This window comes from Symphodus melops (genome assembly GCF_947650265.1).
Source record: "Symphodus melops genome assembly, chromosome: 16".
In the NCBI taxonomy this organism is placed as follows: domain Eukaryota; kingdom Metazoa; phylum Chordata; class Actinopteri; order Labriformes; family Labridae; genus Symphodus; species Symphodus melops.
The window spans coordinates 1,600,969-1,622,121 of NC_136706.1; the positions used below are offsets into that span (position 1 = coordinate 1,600,969).

At 42.7% G+C, this 21,153-nt stretch overlaps 3 protein-coding genes across 6 annotated transcripts; 1 reads left to right on the forward strand and 2 right to left on the reverse strand.

Annotated features, from left to right (window-relative positions):
• Nucleotides 1-4,201: 4,201 nt before the first annotated feature.
• Nucleotides 4,202-6,291, reverse strand: foxd1 (forkhead box D1). The gene has a single exon (XM_079365009.1). The coding sequence runs from the start codon at nucleotides 6,026-6,028 to the stop codon at nucleotides 4,973-4,975; it is 1,056 nt and encodes a 351-aa protein (XP_079221135.1). The 5' UTR covers nucleotides 6,029-6,291; the 3' UTR covers nucleotides 4,202-4,972.
• A 3,904-nt stretch (nucleotides 6,292-10,195) lies between these two features.
• btf3 (basic transcription factor 3) lies at nucleotides 10,196-15,188 on the forward strand. 3 transcript variants are annotated; one of them, XM_079363960.1, is made up of 6 exons: nucleotides 10,196-10,280; nucleotides 12,057-12,125; nucleotides 12,600-12,713; nucleotides 12,808-13,009; nucleotides 13,486-13,542; nucleotides 14,755-15,188. In XM_079363960.1, exons 2-6 carry the CDS (start codon nucleotides 12,057-12,059, stop codon nucleotides 14,799-14,801), a joined length of 489 nt encoding a protein of 162 aa, XP_079220086.1. In that variant the 5' UTR covers nucleotides 10,196-10,280; the 3' UTR covers nucleotides 14,802-15,188. The 3 variants fall into 3 exon arrangements, with proteins under 3 accessions (XP_079220086.1, XP_079220085.1, XP_079220087.1); XM_079363959.1 differs by having other exon boundaries at nucleotides 10,204-10,343; XM_079363961.1 differs by lacking the exon at nucleotides 10,196-10,280 and adding an exon at nucleotides 10,861-10,961.
• Nucleotides 15,189-15,415: 227 nt separating this feature from the next.
• ankra2 (ankyrin repeat, family A (RFXANK-like), 2) lies at nucleotides 15,416-19,050 on the reverse strand. Of its 2 annotated transcripts, none has more exons than XM_079363951.1 (9): nucleotides 18,962-19,039; nucleotides 18,413-18,748; nucleotides 17,828-17,986; nucleotides 17,636-17,701; nucleotides 17,209-17,306; nucleotides 16,990-17,115; nucleotides 16,829-16,895; nucleotides 16,642-16,722; nucleotides 15,416-16,563 (listed from the first exon to the last, which is right to left on the reverse strand). In XM_079363951.1, the coding sequence occupies exons 2-9, from the start codon at nucleotides 18,684-18,686 to the stop codon at nucleotides 16,508-16,510; spliced, it is 927 nt and encodes a 308-aa protein (XP_079220077.1). In that variant the 5' UTR covers nucleotides 18,687-18,748; nucleotides 18,962-19,039; the 3' UTR covers nucleotides 15,416-16,507. The 2 variants fall into 2 exon arrangements, with proteins under 2 accessions (XP_079220077.1, XP_079220076.1); XM_079363950.1 differs by having other exon boundaries at nucleotides 15,417-16,563; nucleotides 18,942-19,050.
• Nucleotides 19,051-21,153: the final 2,103 nt, after the last annotated feature.

A 21,153-nucleotide genomic window follows, 5' to 3' on the forward strand; every position in this document is an offset into this window, starting at 1 on the left:
CAAGAGTTCTTCGAAGAAATAAATCCTACTTTTATGAACTCATTTTTACTTTTTGTTGACGTGCTCAGAAAGTTGAACTTATTTTTAAACTTTACATTCATGATTGTGGTCGTCTTAGAGGTTGGTGGTGGTGAGCTGGAGTACTTTATTTTGAAAGGTCAATATATTAGGAATACCTCTCAGTGTTAAAATGCACTTCAGTACACCACAAACAACCACCGACACTACGTCTTTAATATTAAACAGTTAAAGTTATCACCTTTCTGACACTTTAAAACAACATCTTAAAAATGTAAGACGCTTCGTAAAAGTCAGATTTATGGAACAACTGTTGCACTGAATTTAAATTGACTGCATCGTATTTACTCCCAGCTACTTTTTTTTTTTTTTACGTCTTTAAAAACACACTTCTTCTTCTTCTTCTGTGGTGTGAGGACAAAACGCTGATGAGGTCAGTAGGAGACTCACTCACTCAGCAGGGCCATAGGTGACCCGAGTGACCCAAATGTTTAGTGGCCCTGTAAGTTTATAACTAAAGTAGCCATCGTCTTTATGACTCGCCTTTGAAATATAGATTATTTTCAGAGGCCTGAACGGCCAGCGACACATTCAGCCGCAGCCCAGCAGTGTCTTTTATGGGCTGAGTGTTGTGCTTTATCCCCTCTCCTCATGACCTCTGACCACGCAGGATAAACTGCTAACTGGGCTTCAGTCATGCTCCAGGAGGCTGATGCCCACATGATCTATGACATGTCATGAAAAGACCCCCCCCCCAACACACACACACACACACACACACACACACACACACACAAAGACACTTTTTTTTCCTCCTCCAAACTGGGTTACTTTTTCATACTACTCACGACAACACGCTTAATGAAGCAGGCTGAGTTACTTGATCAGACATTCACACAGAAGGGATTAGAAAATCCACTTCAGATGTTTTCAATTCTGATGAATCCACCCAAAAAAGAAGTTTACTGTTATCATCCTTTTTATTGTTTGATTTGAATGTGAGGGACTATTTACTTCAGTCGGTTTAATAATTACAAGGATGAACGTTTTATGCATTTTAATAATAAGGAAAATAGTGAAAAAAAATCTACAGGCCTAATTAGATAGGCTGAATTACATTCATGTAATTTAATATTATACATTAAGAATTTATGCAGTTTTCCCCTCTGATGTAATATATTTAAGAAACATTTTTGTTAATTAGTGACATTTAAAAAGCAGCTTTTTCTGTCTTAGAGATTTTTAACTAATGAAATAAAGATTTAGGTTTTTTTCTGTGGTTATGGCGTGGGTCAAAGGTAAAAACATCCGGAAATGATGTCTGTGACCTGCAACCTGCAACCATCATAATGTTTTATTTATTTAGGCTGTTTTTGTCCCCCTGGAGTCTACGGATTTATTTTTACGACAGAAATGTCTCAAGGCGGCAGCCCTGAAGGGTGAAATAGTGATTTACAACGTTTTCATGCACAATATAATAAAGCGCTGTTCCTGGAAAGCATTTAAATCAAAGATTTACATTTATATCTAAAGATTAAATCCGGAGTGAGACGTGTTTTCAACATGGCGTTTGAACGCTTGAAGGGAAATTACGATGCGTCAATTATTCAGAGCTCGGGGTGCGTCCTGATCCATGAACACACGCATGAACACCAACAAAGGCCCAAGCTAGTCTAGATTAATATGCAAGGAATAGTCAACAAATAACGTTATTATCAGAACAATCACAAAGAGACGCGAGTAAAATAAGCTAAACAGAAATAACTGCACTTAGAGGAAATCCTGGAGACAAACCAGCTGTGATGGGAAGATATTAGAAATAACTTGGACGCGCTCAGAGGGTCGTAAAGGGCAATAATTAATTTAATATTCAGCCTTACACACCCCATTTGTGTGGGCTTTTAAACTGCATGGAATACCCGGATATTAAGCTATGAGTGGCTATCCATAAATGTGATTAATGACAATAAACAATTAGCTGCAGACTCAATTAAGATTCCTATATAGGACTCCTATAGTATCACACTGGGCCTCCATCGATCCATACAGGCTTCACATAGAGCTGAGGAAACCCTTTAGAAGTCCTAGAATTCCCCCCTTTAATGAAGGGACAATATTACTGTTTGGCTCCACGCGTGTGCTGGTAGAGAGGGTCGTAAAACGCACTAATGAATTTCATATTCATGCTAACACACACCATTTGTCTTTCAAACACACAACGCGTGCGCCTGCGCATTACCAACATGTGCAGCAGGGAAGATTCACTATCAGACCATCTGTGAGATAAGAGTAGCCTAAAACAGGCTCCTGATGGGGACTACACATTACCTGGAGAGATAAGGAACGTAAATATGACGTGCTATACACACACACACACACACACACACACACACACACACACACACACACACCATACTGTACGCTGTTAGAGGGTCCAAACATGCTCTAATTCATTTAATAATTAGCCCCTAACAGACAGCATTTGTGCATGCCTTTAACCTGCATGGAACATCTGAATGTAAACCGCAAAAATATGATTACAGACAATAAACAATTAAGATTCCAACAGAAGATGTTTTTTATATTTTAGGCCTCCATCCATCGAGATTTGAGTGAACTAGTCTTAAAAGGCTGCTGAGGTGAATGCACAGAGGACAAGCTGGCGAGATAACAGAAATATTACTGATAGGCTGCACACACACACACACACACACACACACACACACACACCTACACACACATAGTGTACGCCGTTAAGAGGGTCATACCATGCTCCAATTGTTTTAATAATTCAGCTTGCAGACATCATTTGTGTTTTCCGTCACACTACATGGCACAGCTTGGTATTATGTATGGATATAACCCATATAGATATGATTAAGGAGAATAAACAATGGGCTGCGGGATCAAATCATTTTCCTAGAGGACTGCTGGAGAATTAATTTGGTGAAATGCTCGCGCCACTAACCGAGCTCAGGTGTGCTGATGCATCGATTATAATTTCCTCCTCCCCGTTAAACCTTCTCCATTTGTAAACAAGCCTTTACAACTGACCTCCTTCCTGTTACTCTCTCGTCAATGTGTGTGTGTGTGTGTGTGCCTGTCTGTCTCTCATTGCGTGTTACATCATCACGCAATCGCTGTCCTCTCGTGGCCTAGTGAACTGGCTCTAAGCGCTGCACCAATTTAGCTATCTACTATACACACACACACACACACACACACACGCACACACACACACACACACATATACACACACGTTGCTTTGAATCAGAGGAGGCAGGCACACAGTCGACGGGCGAACACATCCAGTCACGGAAGCAGCGGGCTTGTACAGTAGAGGTCTGCACAGAGAGCTCGTGAAAGATTAAAAAGGAAGAGGTCTGACATGCAGCAGCAACACAGGTGCTGCAAATCCAAGCTTGTGGGCTTTCATTTGTTTTGGAAACGATTGTTTGTGAAGCTTACAAATAGCCTGCTAAGTAATCTACTCAGAGGTCTATGTTTACCATATCGTCTTACTGTGATCTGAACATTTCTATGCGCTTTTACGCACAAGCAGCACGCTATGTGGCTTTCTGTGTCACACGTTTAAATAAAAGAGAAATAAAATGAACACTGTGGGAATATAAAGGGTGGATAAAGGTCCAAGCACGCTAGACCCCAGGAGCATCATTTTATTTCCTCCGAAGGGAAAACATGCTCCAAATAAGAGCCGGTAATGAAATATTAGAAGAGGGGTGTTTTTTTTTTTCTTCACATCTGTCGACACCAGCAGCGGCTCAATCAGCGACTTGAAGCAGGAACAAATATATACAGCCTCCTGCCTCAACCCCTACTGACACCTTCCGTGTCCGAGCCCCGTAATTACGAGGATGAGTGTGAGAGAGGTCAGATGTACACGCAGGCCTCGTCTGCGCATGTTCAGAGGCTGCAACGACACACAAACAGCACGCACATCTTGTTTGGGAAACGCAAACACTATTCAGCCTCCTCACTTAAAAACCATACAGATGTTATTTTACAGCCTGTTTTTTAGACTGCTATTATTCTACATCAACTGGAAAACTTTTTGGCACCCATATTCTGCATCCCAGGGTGGCAGCAAAGGCCCAATAAATTCAACGCCAGTCCATAAATGTATTCCCAAACAAATTCTCTCTCTTTTTTTTTTTTTTGCAAAACGAAATTTATTCTTGTTGAAAAAACAAACTGTGTAAAAATATCACACTTCAATTACACAATAATTGCCCAAAAAAATGTACAATGTTTGAATGACTGAAATAAAACACACACTGCATATTATTATTATTATTATTATTATAAATGTATGACTTTGCTCTCTGTGTCTTTAATACAAAGCTCAAATCAAAACCGTAAAAAAATGTTGTTTGATTTGACAAACTAATATAAAAACATGGATGTGTTTGACACAAATACATTATTAACCTATTTTTTTTTTATAAACATGTGATCATTTATAACCTGTCCGTTAAAGTGGTAATCCTGAGACGCCCTAAGTCACTGAACTTACTTCATACAAGAGGGGAGAGTTGGTGGTTTAAAAGTCTGATTCACACCGAAAATAAATGAACATAAATATATCTTTTTTTTTTTAACAGCATGAATACAGGCACAAATAGTGTTTGTTTATGTCCATCATTCAGCTGCGTGATAGCAAATAAACGTACAAAAATAATCCTACCTTCAAAGAGGGGCGTTTTTTTGTTTGTGATGCTGTTTCTGTTTTGAAAAAGTTTTCTTGTTAAGACATTTAACACCCACCATGCAGAGCCAGAGAACTCTGCTCGGAAAGTTTTCAACCAGGTGTGTGTGTGGTGGGGGGGGAAGGCTCCGGGGTGGATGATGGAGGCCCACAAGAGGACTGTTGGACCAGGGAAGCCCAGGAGAGGGTCACCCACGGTTCCCTCTGCTGCCCCCCGCACCTCGAGATTTAACACCCGTTAGAGCCGCTTCCTACTCTGCTCGGAAAGTTTTCAACCGGGTGCAAAACCGCTCCTGGGTGGTGGCTGGACGGATGGTTGACAGCAGGAGCTCCCAAAGAGGAAGGTAAGACCGGGACAACAACCGGAGAAGTCCTTGATGGGCTCAGAGAGCCACCGATGATGCTCTCTATGGAGAAAGGGGAGCGCTGCACCGGGGAGCTGGATTTCTGCACCGGGACTGCAGCCTGCACGCTACCTGAGCCCAGACTGGGGGTGAGCTGGGGGTAAAACCTAGTCCGGGATAAGTCCGTAGTGGTGGGCATCAAAGAGGGTGCGGGTATAATAGTCCCCGTGTGTGAGTGTGAATTTCTGTGCTGCTGCTGCTGGAAAGCAAAAAGTGCAGAGTGTGTGTGGTAGGACTGGAGCTGGATGCCGTATCCTCCACAGCCATACGGTCCGTAGCCGTACGCAGCGGCGGCAGCAGCAGCAGCGGCCGGGATAAAGCTGTTGTGTTCCCGCAGCAGGTCCTGCGCCTGCTGCCGCTTGAACCGTTTCCTGCGCCTCAGAAAGCTCCCGTTGTCAAACATATCTGCGGACTCGGGGTCCAAGGTCCAGTAGTTGCCTTTCCCGGGGTTCCCGGGCTCCCTCGGTATCTTCACGAAGCAGTCATTGAGGGACAAGTTGTGCCTGATGGAGTTCTGCCACGCTGGGAACTTCTCCCGGTAGTAAGGGAAGCGGTTGCTGATGAAGTCGCAGATCTCGCTCAGGGTGAGCCTCTTCTTGGGGCTCTGCAGGATGGCCATGGTGATTAAGGCGATGTAGGAGTAAGGGGGCTTCACCAGGGTATTCTTGCCCGCCGGCTTGTAGGCATCCCTGGAAGAGGTGGAGCCGTCCAGGCACGGAGGAGGAGAAGAGCCGGCGAGGAGGATGCCGTCGCGCATCTGCGCCACCTCGTCCACATAGGAGCGCGTGTGGTTGTCCCCATCCTCCCCCTCGCCGACCACGTCTATGTCGGTCTCTTCGGACAGGATGGAGGCATCCGACATCTCGGAGCTCAGAGTCATGGCTCAAACACAGCGCGGCTGGAGCTCCTCCGACGCCAGATGAGGAAGACGATGAGACGCACAATCCGCCCTGCCCTCCCTCTTCAACAACTCATATGAGGAGGGGGAGAGGAAGGAGCACGTGTCGCCGTCGGTGAGAGGTGTCCCCCCTGTTTTCGACCTATTTCCATATGTTTTCAGGTTGTTGTTTTTTTTTTAGCTATCGCAGACTAACCAACAGTCCCAGTGGTTGTCAGGCTGAGAAATGCGCCGAAGAACCTGCGAAAGGTCCAAAACCTGAATCACAGAGGGGGCGGACCTTGTCTCCCTATTTATACCACCGCGCCGATCACATGGAGGGGAAACGTCATCGCAGCAGAATGAAAGAGAAAATTATAACAAAAAAAAAAGTATCTAAAAATTAACTGTGAGTGGGGTTTTTTGAAAAGCATGGCGCGACCCTACATCCCCTTTTTGTGGTCATTTTTAGGGTTCTGTCCGCAATCATCTCAGTCTTATATTCCGGCGCAGTTTTTGGCGCAAATATAGATTTAAGAAGAAGAAAAGGGGGCTCTTTAAAAAGTCTAATTGGCTGTGTGGTCATCGCCATATTGAGGCGGATAAGTGGTTTATTTATTTAAGCAGCGTTACAGTGGGAGTAAATGAACAAAACACATGCATATTATTTTTTAACAGGTTAAAGAGTTAAATTTAGACTTTCTATAAATGGCTGACATCAAAACAATACCTGGGGTTGAGTTATGGATAAAATAACATTCTGTGATATTTAATGTGAAGCATATCCCGTGCGCACAAATAGTGGCCGGGGACTGGTGCACCAAAGTGAGGGAGTTCGGTTTGCGTGATCCGGTAGTTATCTAGATTATCCGCGAGCCATTTGTAATGGAAAAGAGTCAGCTGTTAACTCGAATCAGTCACGGGTCACGCAGAGCATGCAAGCCCCAGATATAAGGCCTCTGTCGTGAGTCTGGAGCACGGAGCTGTGAGTGTGTGTGTGTGTGTGTGTGTGTGTGTGAGTGTGAGTGTGTGTGAGAGAGAGAAGACATCTCTGCTCGTTTGAGTTTGTTGTATGGAGTCATGAAGGATGATGAAAAAAAGATGTTTTTGATCTAATCAAAGGAGAAACAAATATACATATAAAGGCTATAAAAGGGAAATCATTGGCTGATTGAAAATAAAGGTGCATTAAGTTGGCCCAGTTAAAATAAGAAAAACAAAGTTTAAAGGTCTATTTAAAAAAAAAAAAGCATAATTAATTATTTTAATATTTAATTTAAAATCGCAGATTAAATTTCATCCTGTAAAAACATTGTGTCTTGTTTATTGAAGTGTTTTTTATTTTTCATGGCGGTTCACATGTCAGTCAATAAGAAAAAGAAAAACAAATAATTTAAGCTTTTTTTAAATGAAGTTTAAATATTGATCTGGTTTTATTGTAAAGTGTTCTGATCGACTTTCTGGTCACCTCAGACTCAAAATCTTCAGCTTGGTGTTTAAGACATTTATTAATTGTATTTTTTTCTATAGGAATTGTGAAAAATGTGCTCTAATTTTTTTGTTTTTGCAAAAGCAATTTAATCAAAGCAAGCAGATTCAAGAAAACACTGGATGAGTTTTTATCAAATAAGAAACTTTTGCAGAAGTTTGTGAACTCTCTTCCTCACTGTTCCTTAAAATAAACATCAGCTGTAGAAATGTAAATATAAATATAACTGGTGTAAAACTTTTAAAATGTTAAAACTTTGAAATCTTTAATCGTTGCCTTCACTTCTCCAAACTTTGGTTCAGACGTTTCCAGTAACTTTTTCACACGTTTCCATTTAAGCAGCGCCATCTAGCGTCGAGGTTGACTCATAACTGAAAAACTTTTGGCCCATAAAAGATGAAAACTTCTGAAAATGTGTCTCAACCACAAACGAAGGAGTCATTTATTTCAGTGGAACATTATAATTTAAGTTTAGTGGGAAAACAATAAGCGATAATCCAACCTTTTAATATTCCAGAAGTGAGCTCAAAATGACACTTCCAGGCTTCCGTTAATCATTAATAATTTATATTTACTTCATAATAACTACTGTTGGGAAATCAACGAGAAGATTTGGGAAACAAGAAATTTATTTTCTGTAATTCTTCATTATTTTATTAAATATGGGCAATACAAATAATATAAAAACTGTTTTGATTTAAAAATAAATCCAGGTATGAACACATTAAATAAAAACACACACACTCACTTTTTAATGTATTTAAAATGACAAATGACTCACACACAGGAAGGTGATCTTCAGTCCGTTGATGTACCTAATAATCAAAAGCTTCTTTATATTTCTCACCGCTGGCTGAAATTCTCCATGATGGGTTTATTGAAATTTTAATATAATAACTTTACATTAAATATGAATTTTAAATGAAAGCCCACTTTAGTTGGCCGCGTGTTTTAGTTTTCAAATCTTTATTTTTAGGATCGAAACGCTCCGAACGGACGGGTGATCAAAGAGAGAGAGAGAGAGAGAGAGAGAGACGGAGAGAGAGAGAGACGGAGAGAGAGAGAGAGAGACGGAGAGAGAGAGAGAGAGAGAGAGAGAGAGACGGAGAGAGAGAGAGAGAGAGAGAGAGAGCGTGATTGGGGACGATCACAAGGAAAGCCATGGAGGGAAGCCATCACATTAATCAGGATTTGATCTTGAAAACATTGACCTTAAAGCTCCTGATAACTTCTATATGGTTTTAACGGTGCACCGGGTCAGAGTCAGACATGGAGGCTATCAGGACGCTGCAGCATTGCCTCAGAAAAGTTCAACACAGTGGTTTTGTTGACTGTGAAAATGCTGCATGGTGTATTTCTTCAGTTAAAAACACTCCTGACTCTGCCTGCAGCTCACATGTCCCTCAGTGTCAGAGGAGGAGGAGGAGGAGGAGGCCTCAGGAGGCTGGACATGATGTGAAAAGGACAGTGCTCTAAAGGCAGGTGGAGAACGAGAGTCTGGTGCTATAGGGATATCAGTGCTACAGATAACTGGATATATTCACATTCAAGAAATGAGTGGTGAAGAATAAAGTGGCGAGCAGAAACTAATACGAAGCTGCTCCATGACACATACACGATCCTGTTTCTCAAGAATGGTGAGATACACGTCATCTCCCCTGAGCTCTCCTGTCGTGTCATTTGTCCTGATTATTTCCTTGTGTTCGCATTGAGTCACCTTGATTTCACAAGGAAAACACCTTCACACTTACAGGAAGAGACGGAGATATGACTCCACGGAAACTTTGTCTCCAGGAGTCACCGAGATATAAAATCACTTTTAATTCAGTTTAAATATCCTAAATGGTAAATAGACTTGGTGATATCGTTCTTTTCTCACGCTCTCGTATCGCTTTCACACCTTCACGTTCTCTCACTGAGAGGCTGCTCTGTAAAGTATCCGTCAGTATTAACTCATACATTCATACTCACACGCCGATAAAGCAGAGGGAGCAGCTTGTGGACACATCGGACATGTTGCTGCAGGAGCTGGGGATTGAACCCCCAACCTTCCAGTTGAGAGACGACTGACTGAGAGTCACTGAGCCACAGAAATGTGGAGATATGGGACGATTTCTGCCAGGAAAACAGAGTTTTGTGTGTGCTGTTCAAATCTTGAATAGATTTACGACACGCAGTGGGAGGTTGAACCATTAGTGTGTTGACGATTTCCTCTAAACAACCCTGATGTATCACAAGTGTTTAATCACATCTCCTTCATTCCCTGCAGCTGCAGATCAGCATGCATTAGTGGAAATTATCGGTCCAATAATTAAATTAACGTTTTTCTTCAACTCTCTTGGATGCCAGAGCTCACTGCCAAGCCTTCTGGATCATAATAATAACTTTATTTATATAACACCTTTAAAAACAGCTGTTTAAAAGGTGCTTTGCAGATAAAAACAGATACATCAACTTTTAGAGAAAGAATAAACAGACGGACCAAACAGGGAGTATAAAAATAATATAAAAGCAGATAACGAGAGATATAACAGGCAGGTTATATTATTAAATACAACGATGGAAAATTAGTTTAAAATCAACCACTCATTTAGACGCTGATTTTATTTATTTTACTGCGCACCTCGACTCATATTTTACACCTTTCGATGGATAGCTCGATAGATAGATACTTCACTGCGTTTTTACTCCTGACGTCACTTCCGCCCTCCTCTCTCTCTCGCGCTTCCATCTTGCTCCCCGCATGTGTCTGCTGTTAGTGTACAGGTCAGTGAGGAGCTTTAAATACCTTCTTCTCTGCACTGTTTCTCCTCGATACGACAACACGAGGTAAAGGAAACCTTTCAGTCTGCTCTCCTGGGGAATAAATGAGTCTGCTGGTTTTGTTTTTAAAGCTAACACAAACTGACAGGCCGGCTAGCCGAGGAGCTAGCTGCTAAGTTAGCCTGCTAAGTTATTGCTCATGACGACATAAACCACACCTTGTTTTTTTTGGGATAATCAGTTCGGCTTTAACGTGAACCCAAACCTACCTGGTGTTACCTTGTGGTGTTTTTGGTTTATTTGTTGTGTAAGCCAATCACACGGTCAGTCAGTGGCGTAGCTACATTAGCATGTTGAGCATAACAACCATTAGCTTTGGATGGCTAATGTAATTCCATTTCTGCTGCTTTGATTGTTGAATTAACAATTCCTGATTTGACTTCCACACACACACACACAGACACACCTACACACACATGTCCCGGCTTGTGTGTTTGCACAGTGTGTCACCCTGATTGTGTAAATGATTAAACCACTCCAAAGTTCACTGTCAAAGCCTTGTAAACAGGAGAGACGTGAGTCTGTGTTAAGGGGTGTAATCGTGTTAAAATGCAGTTTTTAATCTGATTTTGTACCTTTTAAAATGAGCTTCACGATCACGGAGGTAAAGCTGGTCTGCTGCACGTGAGTCTCCTCCGCCTTGTGTGTACGGTAGCCCAAAGCGGACAAACTGAACCGAGGGGGCTTTTAAAGTTTTTTTTGCGCGAAGATAACATTTATTATTAATTTCATTTATTAATAATTGTTAAATATATCTTTATTATCACTTTACAAGTACGACGAAATACTATCAGAGCAATCCAATAGATGCCATATTAAAATATAAAATAACACTACAACCACATTTACAAATAAGAATTTAAGAATACGGATCAATGATATAGTATAAATAGACAGTATGCAGTTAAGTTGAAAGTGACATGGGCTGAATGAATATATAGAATTCTCTTCTCTTTTGAATTCCGGACAGACAACAAACTTTGTGCATATAGGTCTGAGTGGTTTGTCTAAGTGGTGTTGCCGTACCTGTACGTCGCGTCTCTTCCTGGGTAAACAAACAGCTATAAATCACTGATCGTGTTTGCATTACTCAACGAGATGAAACCTTTGAATCAGCGCATGAATAAACCAGATAAGACCAGATGTGTGTCGGCCTCAGTCAGGGCAGACATCCTGGGATGTGATCTGCAGCTTCATGGTCGCTGTGATTAGACAGCAGAGCCGAGGTGTGAGAAGTGTCATGGAGGCTACATCTCTGTGGTGCACTTATCAGTGAAGAAAATGAATCACGTTTACACAGTTAAATGCACGTTGTGAAGTAAGAGCGCCGCTATGTATTGACTGATGCATCCTGGTGGTGGTGGTAGATGGTGTGAGTGACAGGTGGAGAATAACCTCTGACCTCCCAGTGACACGCCATTGTTACAAACAAGTGTCCTGTCACTCTAAAAAGGCAGGAGAAGGATTGATGGGTCGTATCATTTGTTTTGGACATCACGCTAAAATAACAGCTTCTCATTTCTTTTAAGGGTTTTTAACTTTAAACTCATGTGAATGAATCAGCGTTCTTTTCCTTGGTTAAATGTATTTTCAGGCTTTTTGTCTTCGTCCCTGCACGGTGCGTTTTCTGCCTTGAGGAATGTTTTTTTTGAACCCGTGACTTGTATTTATCGCCGGCTGCCAGAGTCCGTCATCTAAAATGTGCCTTTTCTTTTTCAGATGAAAGAAGCAGCGATGAATCAAGAAAAACTCGCCAAGCTACAGGCCCAAGTCCGCATCGGCGGAAAGGTAATAAATGAAAGAAATGCATTGTCACAGTTCTTCATGAAATGACAACAGGACTCTGCTCGCTCTGCTGTTTAAAGTGCTCGAAGGAAGCGGCATGTTTGTCAGAGTTAACATCGACTATCAGTGCAAAGACGTTGAAACAAGTTGTGACATAAATGACTTCCCTAAAATAGCACGATGTAGCATAAAGTAATGCTCTGCCTGAAAAGAGAGGAGCTAATAGGGCGGTCACACTTGCAGAAAACTCCTGATATTTCCCAGAGGAGCTGAACGTGCCAAATCCGTACTTCACCCGGACGTTCAGACCCCGTCATGTGTTTTTTTTTTCTGCAGCGAGTCCGAGTGAGCTGATGCAGCAGAATATTCTCTGACAGCTGCAGCCTTTCGAGATTCAATAAGTTGCATATTTGTGGTGTTAGATGATGAATAATAGGAGGTTTACACAGCAGTCTGTTTGTTTGAACGTGTTCTCAGGGCAGCGCTCGCAGAAAGAAGAAGGTCGTACACAGAACAGCCACCGCAGACGACAAGAAGCTCCAGTTCTCCTTAAAGAAGCTCGGCGTCAACAACATCTCTGGTATCGAGGAGGTAAACTTTCACCTTGTTTTTACTGCGTTGTCGTTGAACGTGTCTTGCCCGTCATGTTGCTGTTAAACGGTACGAACCTTTCGGTGTGTCGCAGGTCAACATGTTTACAAATCAAGGAACGGTCATCCACTTCAACAACCCCAAAGTTCAGGCCTCCCTCGCCGCCAACACCTTCACCATCACCGGCCACGCTGAGACCAAACAGCTGACCGAGATGCTGCCGGGCATCCTGAACCAGCTGGGAGCCGACAGCCTGACGAGCCTCAGGAGACTGGCCGAGGCTCTGCCCAAACAGGGTCAGTCCCCCCCCCGGGGCGTCAGGGTCACACCTCGGGGCTTTCAGTCTGACACCAAAACAACATTTAAATTACCCTCCTTATTATGTGTAATTATGTTTGAATGATTGTGCTAAAATCGTATTATTGATATTTAACGTGTTGACATATACAGTTTCTAAAACCTTTATTAGCATGCAGTTACACAGTTTGTCTCCAACATTACCGATATCAATAAAATGCAAAGTTTGAGATCTCTCAGAGACCCCCTGCTGGTCTGGTGCCCCAAGCAGCTAGCTCTGAGTAAATAGTTTCGGTTCCCTCGACCCGCTGCACTATGACCAACACCGATCAAACGATGAATATTTGTTTACATGATCGACACAAGTTTATCAGCAGCCGCTTTAACCAGTAATCTTCCCCTTTAAGGTTTATTGTCTCTGGCCACTTGTCCATGTTCAAGCGTCTTACAGATCTGTTTTTGTTTGTTCCTCCAGCTGTAGATGGAAAAGCGCCAATTGCAACAGTAGAAGAAGAGGACGATGACGTTCCAGGTGAGTTCCTCCACCCCCTCCCTCCCCCCCCCCCCAACGGCAGGTTTGTTTTCTTTCGAGGTCATCAAAAGGAGATTGGTCACTGGCTCCAGATGATGGTTCTTCATGTTTGAATCATGTCCAGTGTTTAGAGGAGCTTCAGATCCAGTTTGCTTTTCTTTGTGAGGAGTCGGGGGCCCGAACACATGAGGTTGCCATTACAGCGCTCTCTGCCGTTTCCCAGGACTTCTCGCTAATGTAACAAACGATTACACATGCAGTCAGCGGTGGGAGCGGTGGAAGGCCGACGGTGCAGGGTTAACAGCCTTCTGCCGTCGTGTTGTTGTTGGAGTTCACTTTCCTTTTTGTTCTCGAGCTCGGGGGAAACATGTTTACTCAGACCTCTTCGATTGTTTCCATTTTAATCCCCGTCGACCCCCCCCGAGCCCAAAACATGGACAGGCAGATTTCTCACATGTCACAGAGCCGCTGAAGCCCACTCTTTTTTTTTGATTGACGCCATCATTATCACAGCTGCTTTCAGGAGAGAGACAGAGAGAGAGAGAGAGAGAGAGACAGACAGAGAGAGAGAGAGACAGAGAGAGAGAGAGAGAGAGAGAGGGAGAGAGAGACAGACAGAGAGAGAGACAGAGACAGACGGAGAGAGAGAGAGAGAGACAGACAGAGAGAGGGAGAGAGAGAGACAGAGACAGACGGAGAGAGAGAGAGAGAGAGGCCTCGTGTGGAGCGTTGGCTGTGCGTCAGTTATTAAGTTTCAGATAAAAACACTCCTTCCTGAGGCGGCGATGGCCTCATGTTTAGTACGTGCGCTTTTATGTAACACGGTCCTGCAGGTTCGAATCCGGCCTGTGGCTCCAGACGTTCTGTTCTCCCTCTCCCTTCTGTCTCTAAAAAAAAAAAAAACCCAGAAAAAGCCCCAAGCCAGAATCCTTCAGAGAGACGCTGTAACCATCAGTTTTTCAGATCATGAATGAATCTATTTTTTTTATTTGAGCTATAAATAAACGAGATCTTAAAAATTGACATCGACGTGGTCAAGTCGTTCGACTGATGTGATCCAAGAAAAGATAAAAAATCGTCAACTATTTCTTGTCTCTTTTTTTTTTCTGAATTTGAGGCGTCAGTGTCGAGTCTGTTTCATGAAGCAGTCAAAGATTCGTCACAGGAGCTCAAAGTTCGTCCCATTCAGTTAACCTTCTCTGTCGTCTTCAGATCTGGTGGAGAACTTCGATGAAGCGTCCAAGGATGAGGCCAACTAGATCAAACCGGAGGAGGAGGAGGAGGGGGGGGGACCAGGACCATGAGGGGAACAAGATGGTGTTTTTGTGCATTTCAGGCGGTGGAGAGTTCAAATAGCTGTGGTCACGTGGCGGTGAGCGTGTGTGTGTAACCTGTCCATCACCTCTGATGTGGACGAGTCCGGAGTCCTAAACAGTGTTGCTTCCACCTCTTGTTCTCCGTCAGACTGTGTTCATGCTTATCGTGCTCCGTTTGTCCAGTTAAAGAGAGAGAGAGAGAGTGTGTGTGTGTGTGTGTAAAGTGTGCTCCTGTGGTACATCTGTTTCCTCCATGTTACTGAACCTGAACTCTCTGTGGCCTCGCTCAACCCACCAAATCTGGAATAAACTTTTGCCACTGTCGATACACAGCCTGCACTTCTGTTTGTTTTTCCTCAGCTGAACGATGTGAGACCGTCGTCTGTGATCAGACATGAAGGAAACCTGCAGCAGCCAGTATGTCCTCCTTCTAACTTTAGATTCTGCTCCTGAATGCTCTGGATTTGATTGGATCAGAGAAAGTAGCTGATATTGATTCAAACTGCAGAATCCTTCAGTTTTATGTGCATTTAAAGACGTTACTCTGCAGCTTTTTCCCCCACTTCTACTAATGCATGCTGAGCCGGTTGCAGTTTTTTTAAAAAGATCTTTTATTAAATAACAGCTTCATTTCACCGTCTATAACCAGTGACCTTTGACCTTTCTTACAGACTGACACTGAGGTCAAAGTTTTTTTTTTTGACACGCGACTCCTCGTGGGAAACACTGAAAAGGAGGCGAGAAGTTTAAAATTCACAAGACGTCAGAGGACGGTATCACGATGGAGAAGACAAAAACAATAAACACTTCACAGAGAAACTGTCAACATCACAAACTAAACGTTGAAATAATCCAAATAAATAAACACGATAAACTTCAGGACCGACAAACGGCTCGGCAGCATTTAAAAAAGCACAAAATCTGTCATGCATTTTTCACTCTTCAGCCGACTGTGTGATGTGTAACCATGACTAGCTCACAGTTCAAACACACCGACTCTGACAGGAAAACAATGACCACTAAATATACAGTCTGTGTCCATAAATGGCTTTTCTTCTTTTTGCCCTGGCGTTTCCTGTTGCTAGGTTACACAGGTCAATGATCCGGCCTGTTTGAAATATGTGCTGAATATTCTCCTTCATTAAAAAGGAAATTATTTCACCCCGAACTTGAAGGTAAAAGAAAATACCCGCGCCGACATTATCGCAGCAGCTGTTTGTCCAGCAGCTGATATCAGAAGTCCCGCCCCTTCTCGATGCTGATTGGTTTGTGAGAGGAGGAAGTGACTGACGAGCGCAGCAGTGTTCCAAAAGTTGAGCGGTGATGAAGAACAGCTGATGATGAAAACATTGAACAGTATTTGTTATTTTTAGAAAACAGGCACCGCCAGTGGGGAGGAAAAAAAAAAAAAGCCTTGAATGGACACAGACTGTTTAAACCGCCACGCTCGGTGAAAGATTATCCCTCGATTTTTAGACTCCACGTTCAGTGAAAAGTGCACGAAGGAAACGTTGAAATTACACAGCAAAACCATCACAGACATCATGACAACGACGACGAACAGACGGACGGATGGATGGAGCGCCGTCCAACAGTCAGAGCGTGCTACATGATTGTCCAGAGCCCGGCGTCCCTTCAGGCGTCACAGCTTATTCTCTGATTCCCATCAGCAGCTTCAGTAAGTGAGCCTCCATCACCTGTTGAACTGAACACACACACACACACATTATAGTTGTTTGATTATTAAAGGCTTAGACTGAACCTTTTATTTACAAGTACGTACCGTTCCGGTGTCCCATAGCGACGGCCATGTCCATCGCGTTGAAGCCAGAGTCGGACTCGATGGTGGGATCGGCTCCGCTCTCTGGAAGACAAACACCAAAGCTTCAGCGTCGTGCAGGATTGTGTTTTTACTCCTTCAAAAAAAACAAACAAACAGAAAGCATCGCTGCGACGCGATTCGTCCTCACCTAACAAGATCTCCACGCAGCGCACGTGATTCCCGTGGACGGCGTACAGCAGAGGGGCTCCTCCGTTCTGAAACCCACCACAAGAAAAAACATCACAAGAGGCCAAAGACACGGAGGACTCCTGCTTCTTCACACTGGATTCACAGGCGAAGACTTCTCACCCAGTCGTACTCGTTCACGTCGACGCCGCAGTCGATGAGCATCTTCACTATATCTGTGTATCCTTTACTGCAGGCCAGAGACAGCGCGCTCTCCCTCCCTTTGGCCAGGAGGTTTGGGTCGGCGCCCTGCAGCACAGAAAAGGACTCGCAGATTAAAGAGGGCGCGCGCTCGAGAAGCTAACACCATGAAGTAAAGTCTCAGGTTTCATGCCGTCGTACATTCTGAAGCAGAAACTCGACCACGGCGATCTGGCCGTGAGCGGCGGCCCACATCAGAGGGGTGAAGCCTTCCTCGTCCTGCAGGTTGATCACAGTCTCTATGAAGAGGATTACAGATGTGTTAACATGTTTACTTCCTCCTGTGAGATTACAGCGACTTCTTCTGGTCACATATTCAAACAACTTCAACATTATTTCCTGTGAGTCGGGTGTGTCTGATATAAGACGACATGAACACGCCGTGAGAGCCCTCACACTCATCAAACATAGCTGGAGTTTGGGGGTCAAACATGGACATGGAGAGCATCAATAAAATCATCATGTAGCTACTCAAGAAAATAAAGCTGTATTAAAGACTATTGTTAGTTGTTGCAGCCACTTTAAGTTTCGTATTTTGACCATTTAACGACTTTAATGGACTGTTTACCTTGTTCAATCCTGCTGGCCAGAAACACCATTTCCCCTTGTGCTGCGAGCTGATGAATGGACAGAGCTGAGGAGAAGATACAAACACAGTTTAGACTCGATTAGTGTTCAGGAACATGAACATAAATGAAGACTTTTTTTGTGTTCAGGAACATGAACATAAATGAAGACTTTTTTTTTTTTTTGTACTTACAGTGCACCAACAGAGGGGTGGAAGAAACCTCGTTGCCACGGTGTTTGTTGGTGAGCGTGGTCGACTGTTTGATGGGGGAGAAATGCTTGGTGGTGGAGGGCGTGTAAACGTGACGCACTTGGATACCCGGGGAGGGCGACGTCTGGATGTTACACTCGGCTAAAAAAAACAAATCAAAAAAACAAGAGCAAACTTAAAATGGAAGCACCGATGACAGTCACGCTACATGATTCAAATCCAGGTGATGTTTCAACCCAACTTATAAAACATCCATTATAAACATTAGGAGGAGGTTTACTCAGTGTTCAGAGTCAGAAGCTCTGTCACTTCTGCTGCTGCTTGTTTTGTTCAGGACACTTTTGAAAAAGAGATTTTTAATCTTTCTGCTTAAATAAAAGGTTTATAATAATAGAAATATATGTTCTTACTAGTTGTAACTTAAAATATTTTGCTCTGTTGTTTTTATTTCTCTTTCATTCTTCCTTACAGCTTTATTTTACTGTTTTGTGTCTATATATATTATTATTATTTAACCAGGAGGAGAAACTCATAATATAAATAATTTTAAATAAATAACCTTCTTACCTTTGAATAAAACCGAGGCCACCTCCAGGTCCGAGTTGACCTGGTCCTGGATGTTCTTGCTGTCCTCCTCGTTCAGAGACTTGACGAACCTGGAGCACACGTTCATGTCGAAGCGGTTCGGCAGGATGAACTTGATGCCCATGGCCACATTATTCTGGGGGTTCGAGCCGTCCGGACTTCCTCCCACAGACGGCTCCGTCTTGATGCTGCTCAGGTCCGGAATCACACAGATCCCGTCCATGTCCTGAGGACAGTCCACGGTCCCGTCCGACATGTTGACTCTCAGTCTGTCCACTGAGCCGGTCACAATGAAGTCCCACTGACGAGTCCACACACCTGGGCAGGTAGATCATGTATTAAACAAACACAAGTCGAGCTAATGTTTATTAAATAAAACAGGCTGCTATCAGTTAGCATGCTAACTACTGCTATGGTAACCTTACGAGTGCTACACTAAGAGTCGATATAAATTACAACATCGTACACATAAAATAAGAAACATACTTTAATTATATAATAATTTACTTACAAAATAAAGCATTGTTTTACTTCAAAATACTGCTGCGGTGATTTCGGTGTTTTGGAAGATCTGCGCATGCGCGAATTGTGTTGTAGTTCTTCTCGGTGTATTTTTTTCGGTAGGCAAAACAACGTTTTTGGTTCATTACCGCCACCAACTGGTATGGAGTTTGTGTCTAGAACTATTATATTATAAGTAGTCATTGTGCCTGCAATAATAATAATAATAATACCTAAATCAATGTTAATTATTTCAAAGTATTTCTCCAGTTGTTTGTAGACTGTCACACATTTGCTTTAAATCCAAAGCGATGAACATCAGAGAGTAGTGGGCTACAATATAAGTCATTGTAGTATTAGTCAGCTCCAAAAGCTGATGGGATCCTTGTTGAGGATGTGAATGTTAGCCAGCAGGCTAATCTCTCCTGATCAAATACACGTGGCGTCTTCAGAGGACACATTCACTCTACCTTTCAGGGACCCACACATCTCTTTGAACGAGCCTGATGTGTCAGTGCTCTGGGTTCTGTGAAGAGCAGCAAATATGAGTCATATAAAGATGTCATCTGGACGTTTGTGGCGAGGCCTTAACTTTGAGGAAAACTGGAGAGAGATATTTTCTCCCCACACATTGTTGATGAAAAGTCTGTCACACTCTGGACCATTATGTTGTGTTTGTACTGAAGTGCTGAATGTGGAACATCCTTCATTCAAACTGTCTGCATGTGTGCAGCGTGAGCTCGATGTTGAGCAGATGTTTTTAATAACAATCAAATAATGAGCCCTCGGCCTCGAGAAGAGTGGACTGGATAAGAAATGGTCAACAGAGCAGCACAGATTGGAGCTTGTTTAATATTCTTTTAGATCAGGTTACCTCATTAATGACGATAAATTGCAAATCCGTTCCAGCAGAGGTCGTTATCTTCGCTCAAAGTTCAATCATATTAATCTGATTTAAAACTTAAACAGCCAATAACTCCTCAGAATCTGTTGAATCCCTCCGTCCAAAGGTGTAAACATGGCGTCAGTCTCCTTTTCAGTGTTGTGTTTGTAGAGATGATGAGGAGGCGGGGGTCCCAGCGTTCCTCCCAGTGGTCTTACACTGTTTATAATTTATCTCCTTTTTAACCAAACAGAATATCGGACTTCTCCCATGTTTTACCCCGGCAGGTATTTTGACTTTCTCGGTTGGTTTTGTTATGACTGAAAAAGCTGCAAAGCGGGGATTTTCTGCAGGTTTGATGAGGCTTTGCGGCGTAAACAGTGTTGAATGTTTATCCCCGTCTTCAGGATTAAGAACTTCTTGATTTTCATGTGTGCAGTGACGCTTTATTGATGTTTTCTTCTAAGTTGTGTTAATGCTGCTTGCTCTGATTTAGTGGTATTATGCAGACAATATGTGGAAATGTGTCTGTAATTACACAGTGACACTGGCTCCGGGTTGGCGGGCTTTATCAGCAGCCGCACCACATTTAATCAATAAATATGAAATCTTTTTTACCTGCTTTAATGTCATGTTAACAGACAGAGAGTAAGATCTTCTACCTGATTGTTGTTAAACTATACAAATAAAGATTGATTGATTGAAATGTTACTTTGATAAGCTGTTGTTGTGACATCACTACCCACCTACAGCTACCTGCTGCACTGCTGTCTCCATCTGCAGGACATTTAGACCTCACACACGTTAAGAAGATAAACTAAACTGTCATTTCATGTATTAAACAGTCAAATAAAAAAAAGTAAAATCACAAAAGTTACAGTTGATCGGTCCGGACTGGTTTACAGCAGGTTCACATAAAGACAAAGATCACAAAAGACTTGACACAGACGAATCAGTTCGACTTCTTCCACTTCCTTTCAGACCTGTAACATATAATATCTTATTATCCAATTGTCTTATTTAGTTATTTTCTTCTGAATTAAACTCTCCACTGTTTGTAATAATTATTTAGTTTTTTTATTTTTTATTTTTCTATGTTCACCTTGTTATTGTGTTCCATGTTCGGAATAAATAAACTTAAATCTGCGGTTGCATGTTCTGATAGAATTTTGGACCTGAGCTGTTTTTGTAAACTGGTTCTGCTGACCGATCACATCTTCTGTTCCAACAGCTCTGTGATGCATCTGGGGATTAACTTAAAGAAGACACGATGATGGTCTCCTTTCACATGTTTTCCTCCTCTGAAAGTTATGTACATTTATGCTATATAAGTCTAAGT

What these genes read in the sequence shown, in the direction of transcription:
- foxd1 (XM_079365009.1), bottom strand. Translation starts at nt 6,028, where the DNA reads ATGACTCTGAGCTCCGAGATGTCGGATGCCTCCATCCTGTCCGAAGAG.
- btf3 (XM_079363960.1), top strand. Translation starts at nt 12,057, where the DNA reads ATGAAAGAAGCAGCGATGAATCAAGAAAAACTCGCCAAGCTACAGGCC. An exon ending in AAGTCCGCATCGGCGGAAAG is followed by an intron (nt 12,126 to 12,599) that starts GTAATAAATGAA and finishes ACGTGTTCTCAG; the next exon opens with GGCAGCGCTCGCAGAAAGAA. An exon ending in CGAGGCTCTGCCCAAACAGG is followed by an intron (nt 13,010 to 13,485) that starts GTCAGTCCCCCC and finishes TTGTTCCTCCAG; the next exon opens with CTGTAGATGGAAAAGCGCCA.
- ankra2 (XM_079363951.1), bottom strand. Translation starts at nt 18,686, where the DNA reads ATGTCGGACGGGACCGTGGACTGTCCTCAGGACATGGACGGGATCTGT. An exon ending in GGCCTCGGTTTTATTCAAAG is followed by an intron (nt 17,987 to 18,412) that starts GTAAGAAGGTTA and finishes TGTTTTTTTTAG; the next exon opens with CCGAGTGTAACATCCAGACG. An exon ending in CTGCGTGGAGATCTTGTTAG is followed by an intron (nt 16,723 to 16,828) that starts GTGAGGACGAAT and finishes TTTGTCTTCCAG; the next exon opens with AGAGCGGAGCCGATCCCACC.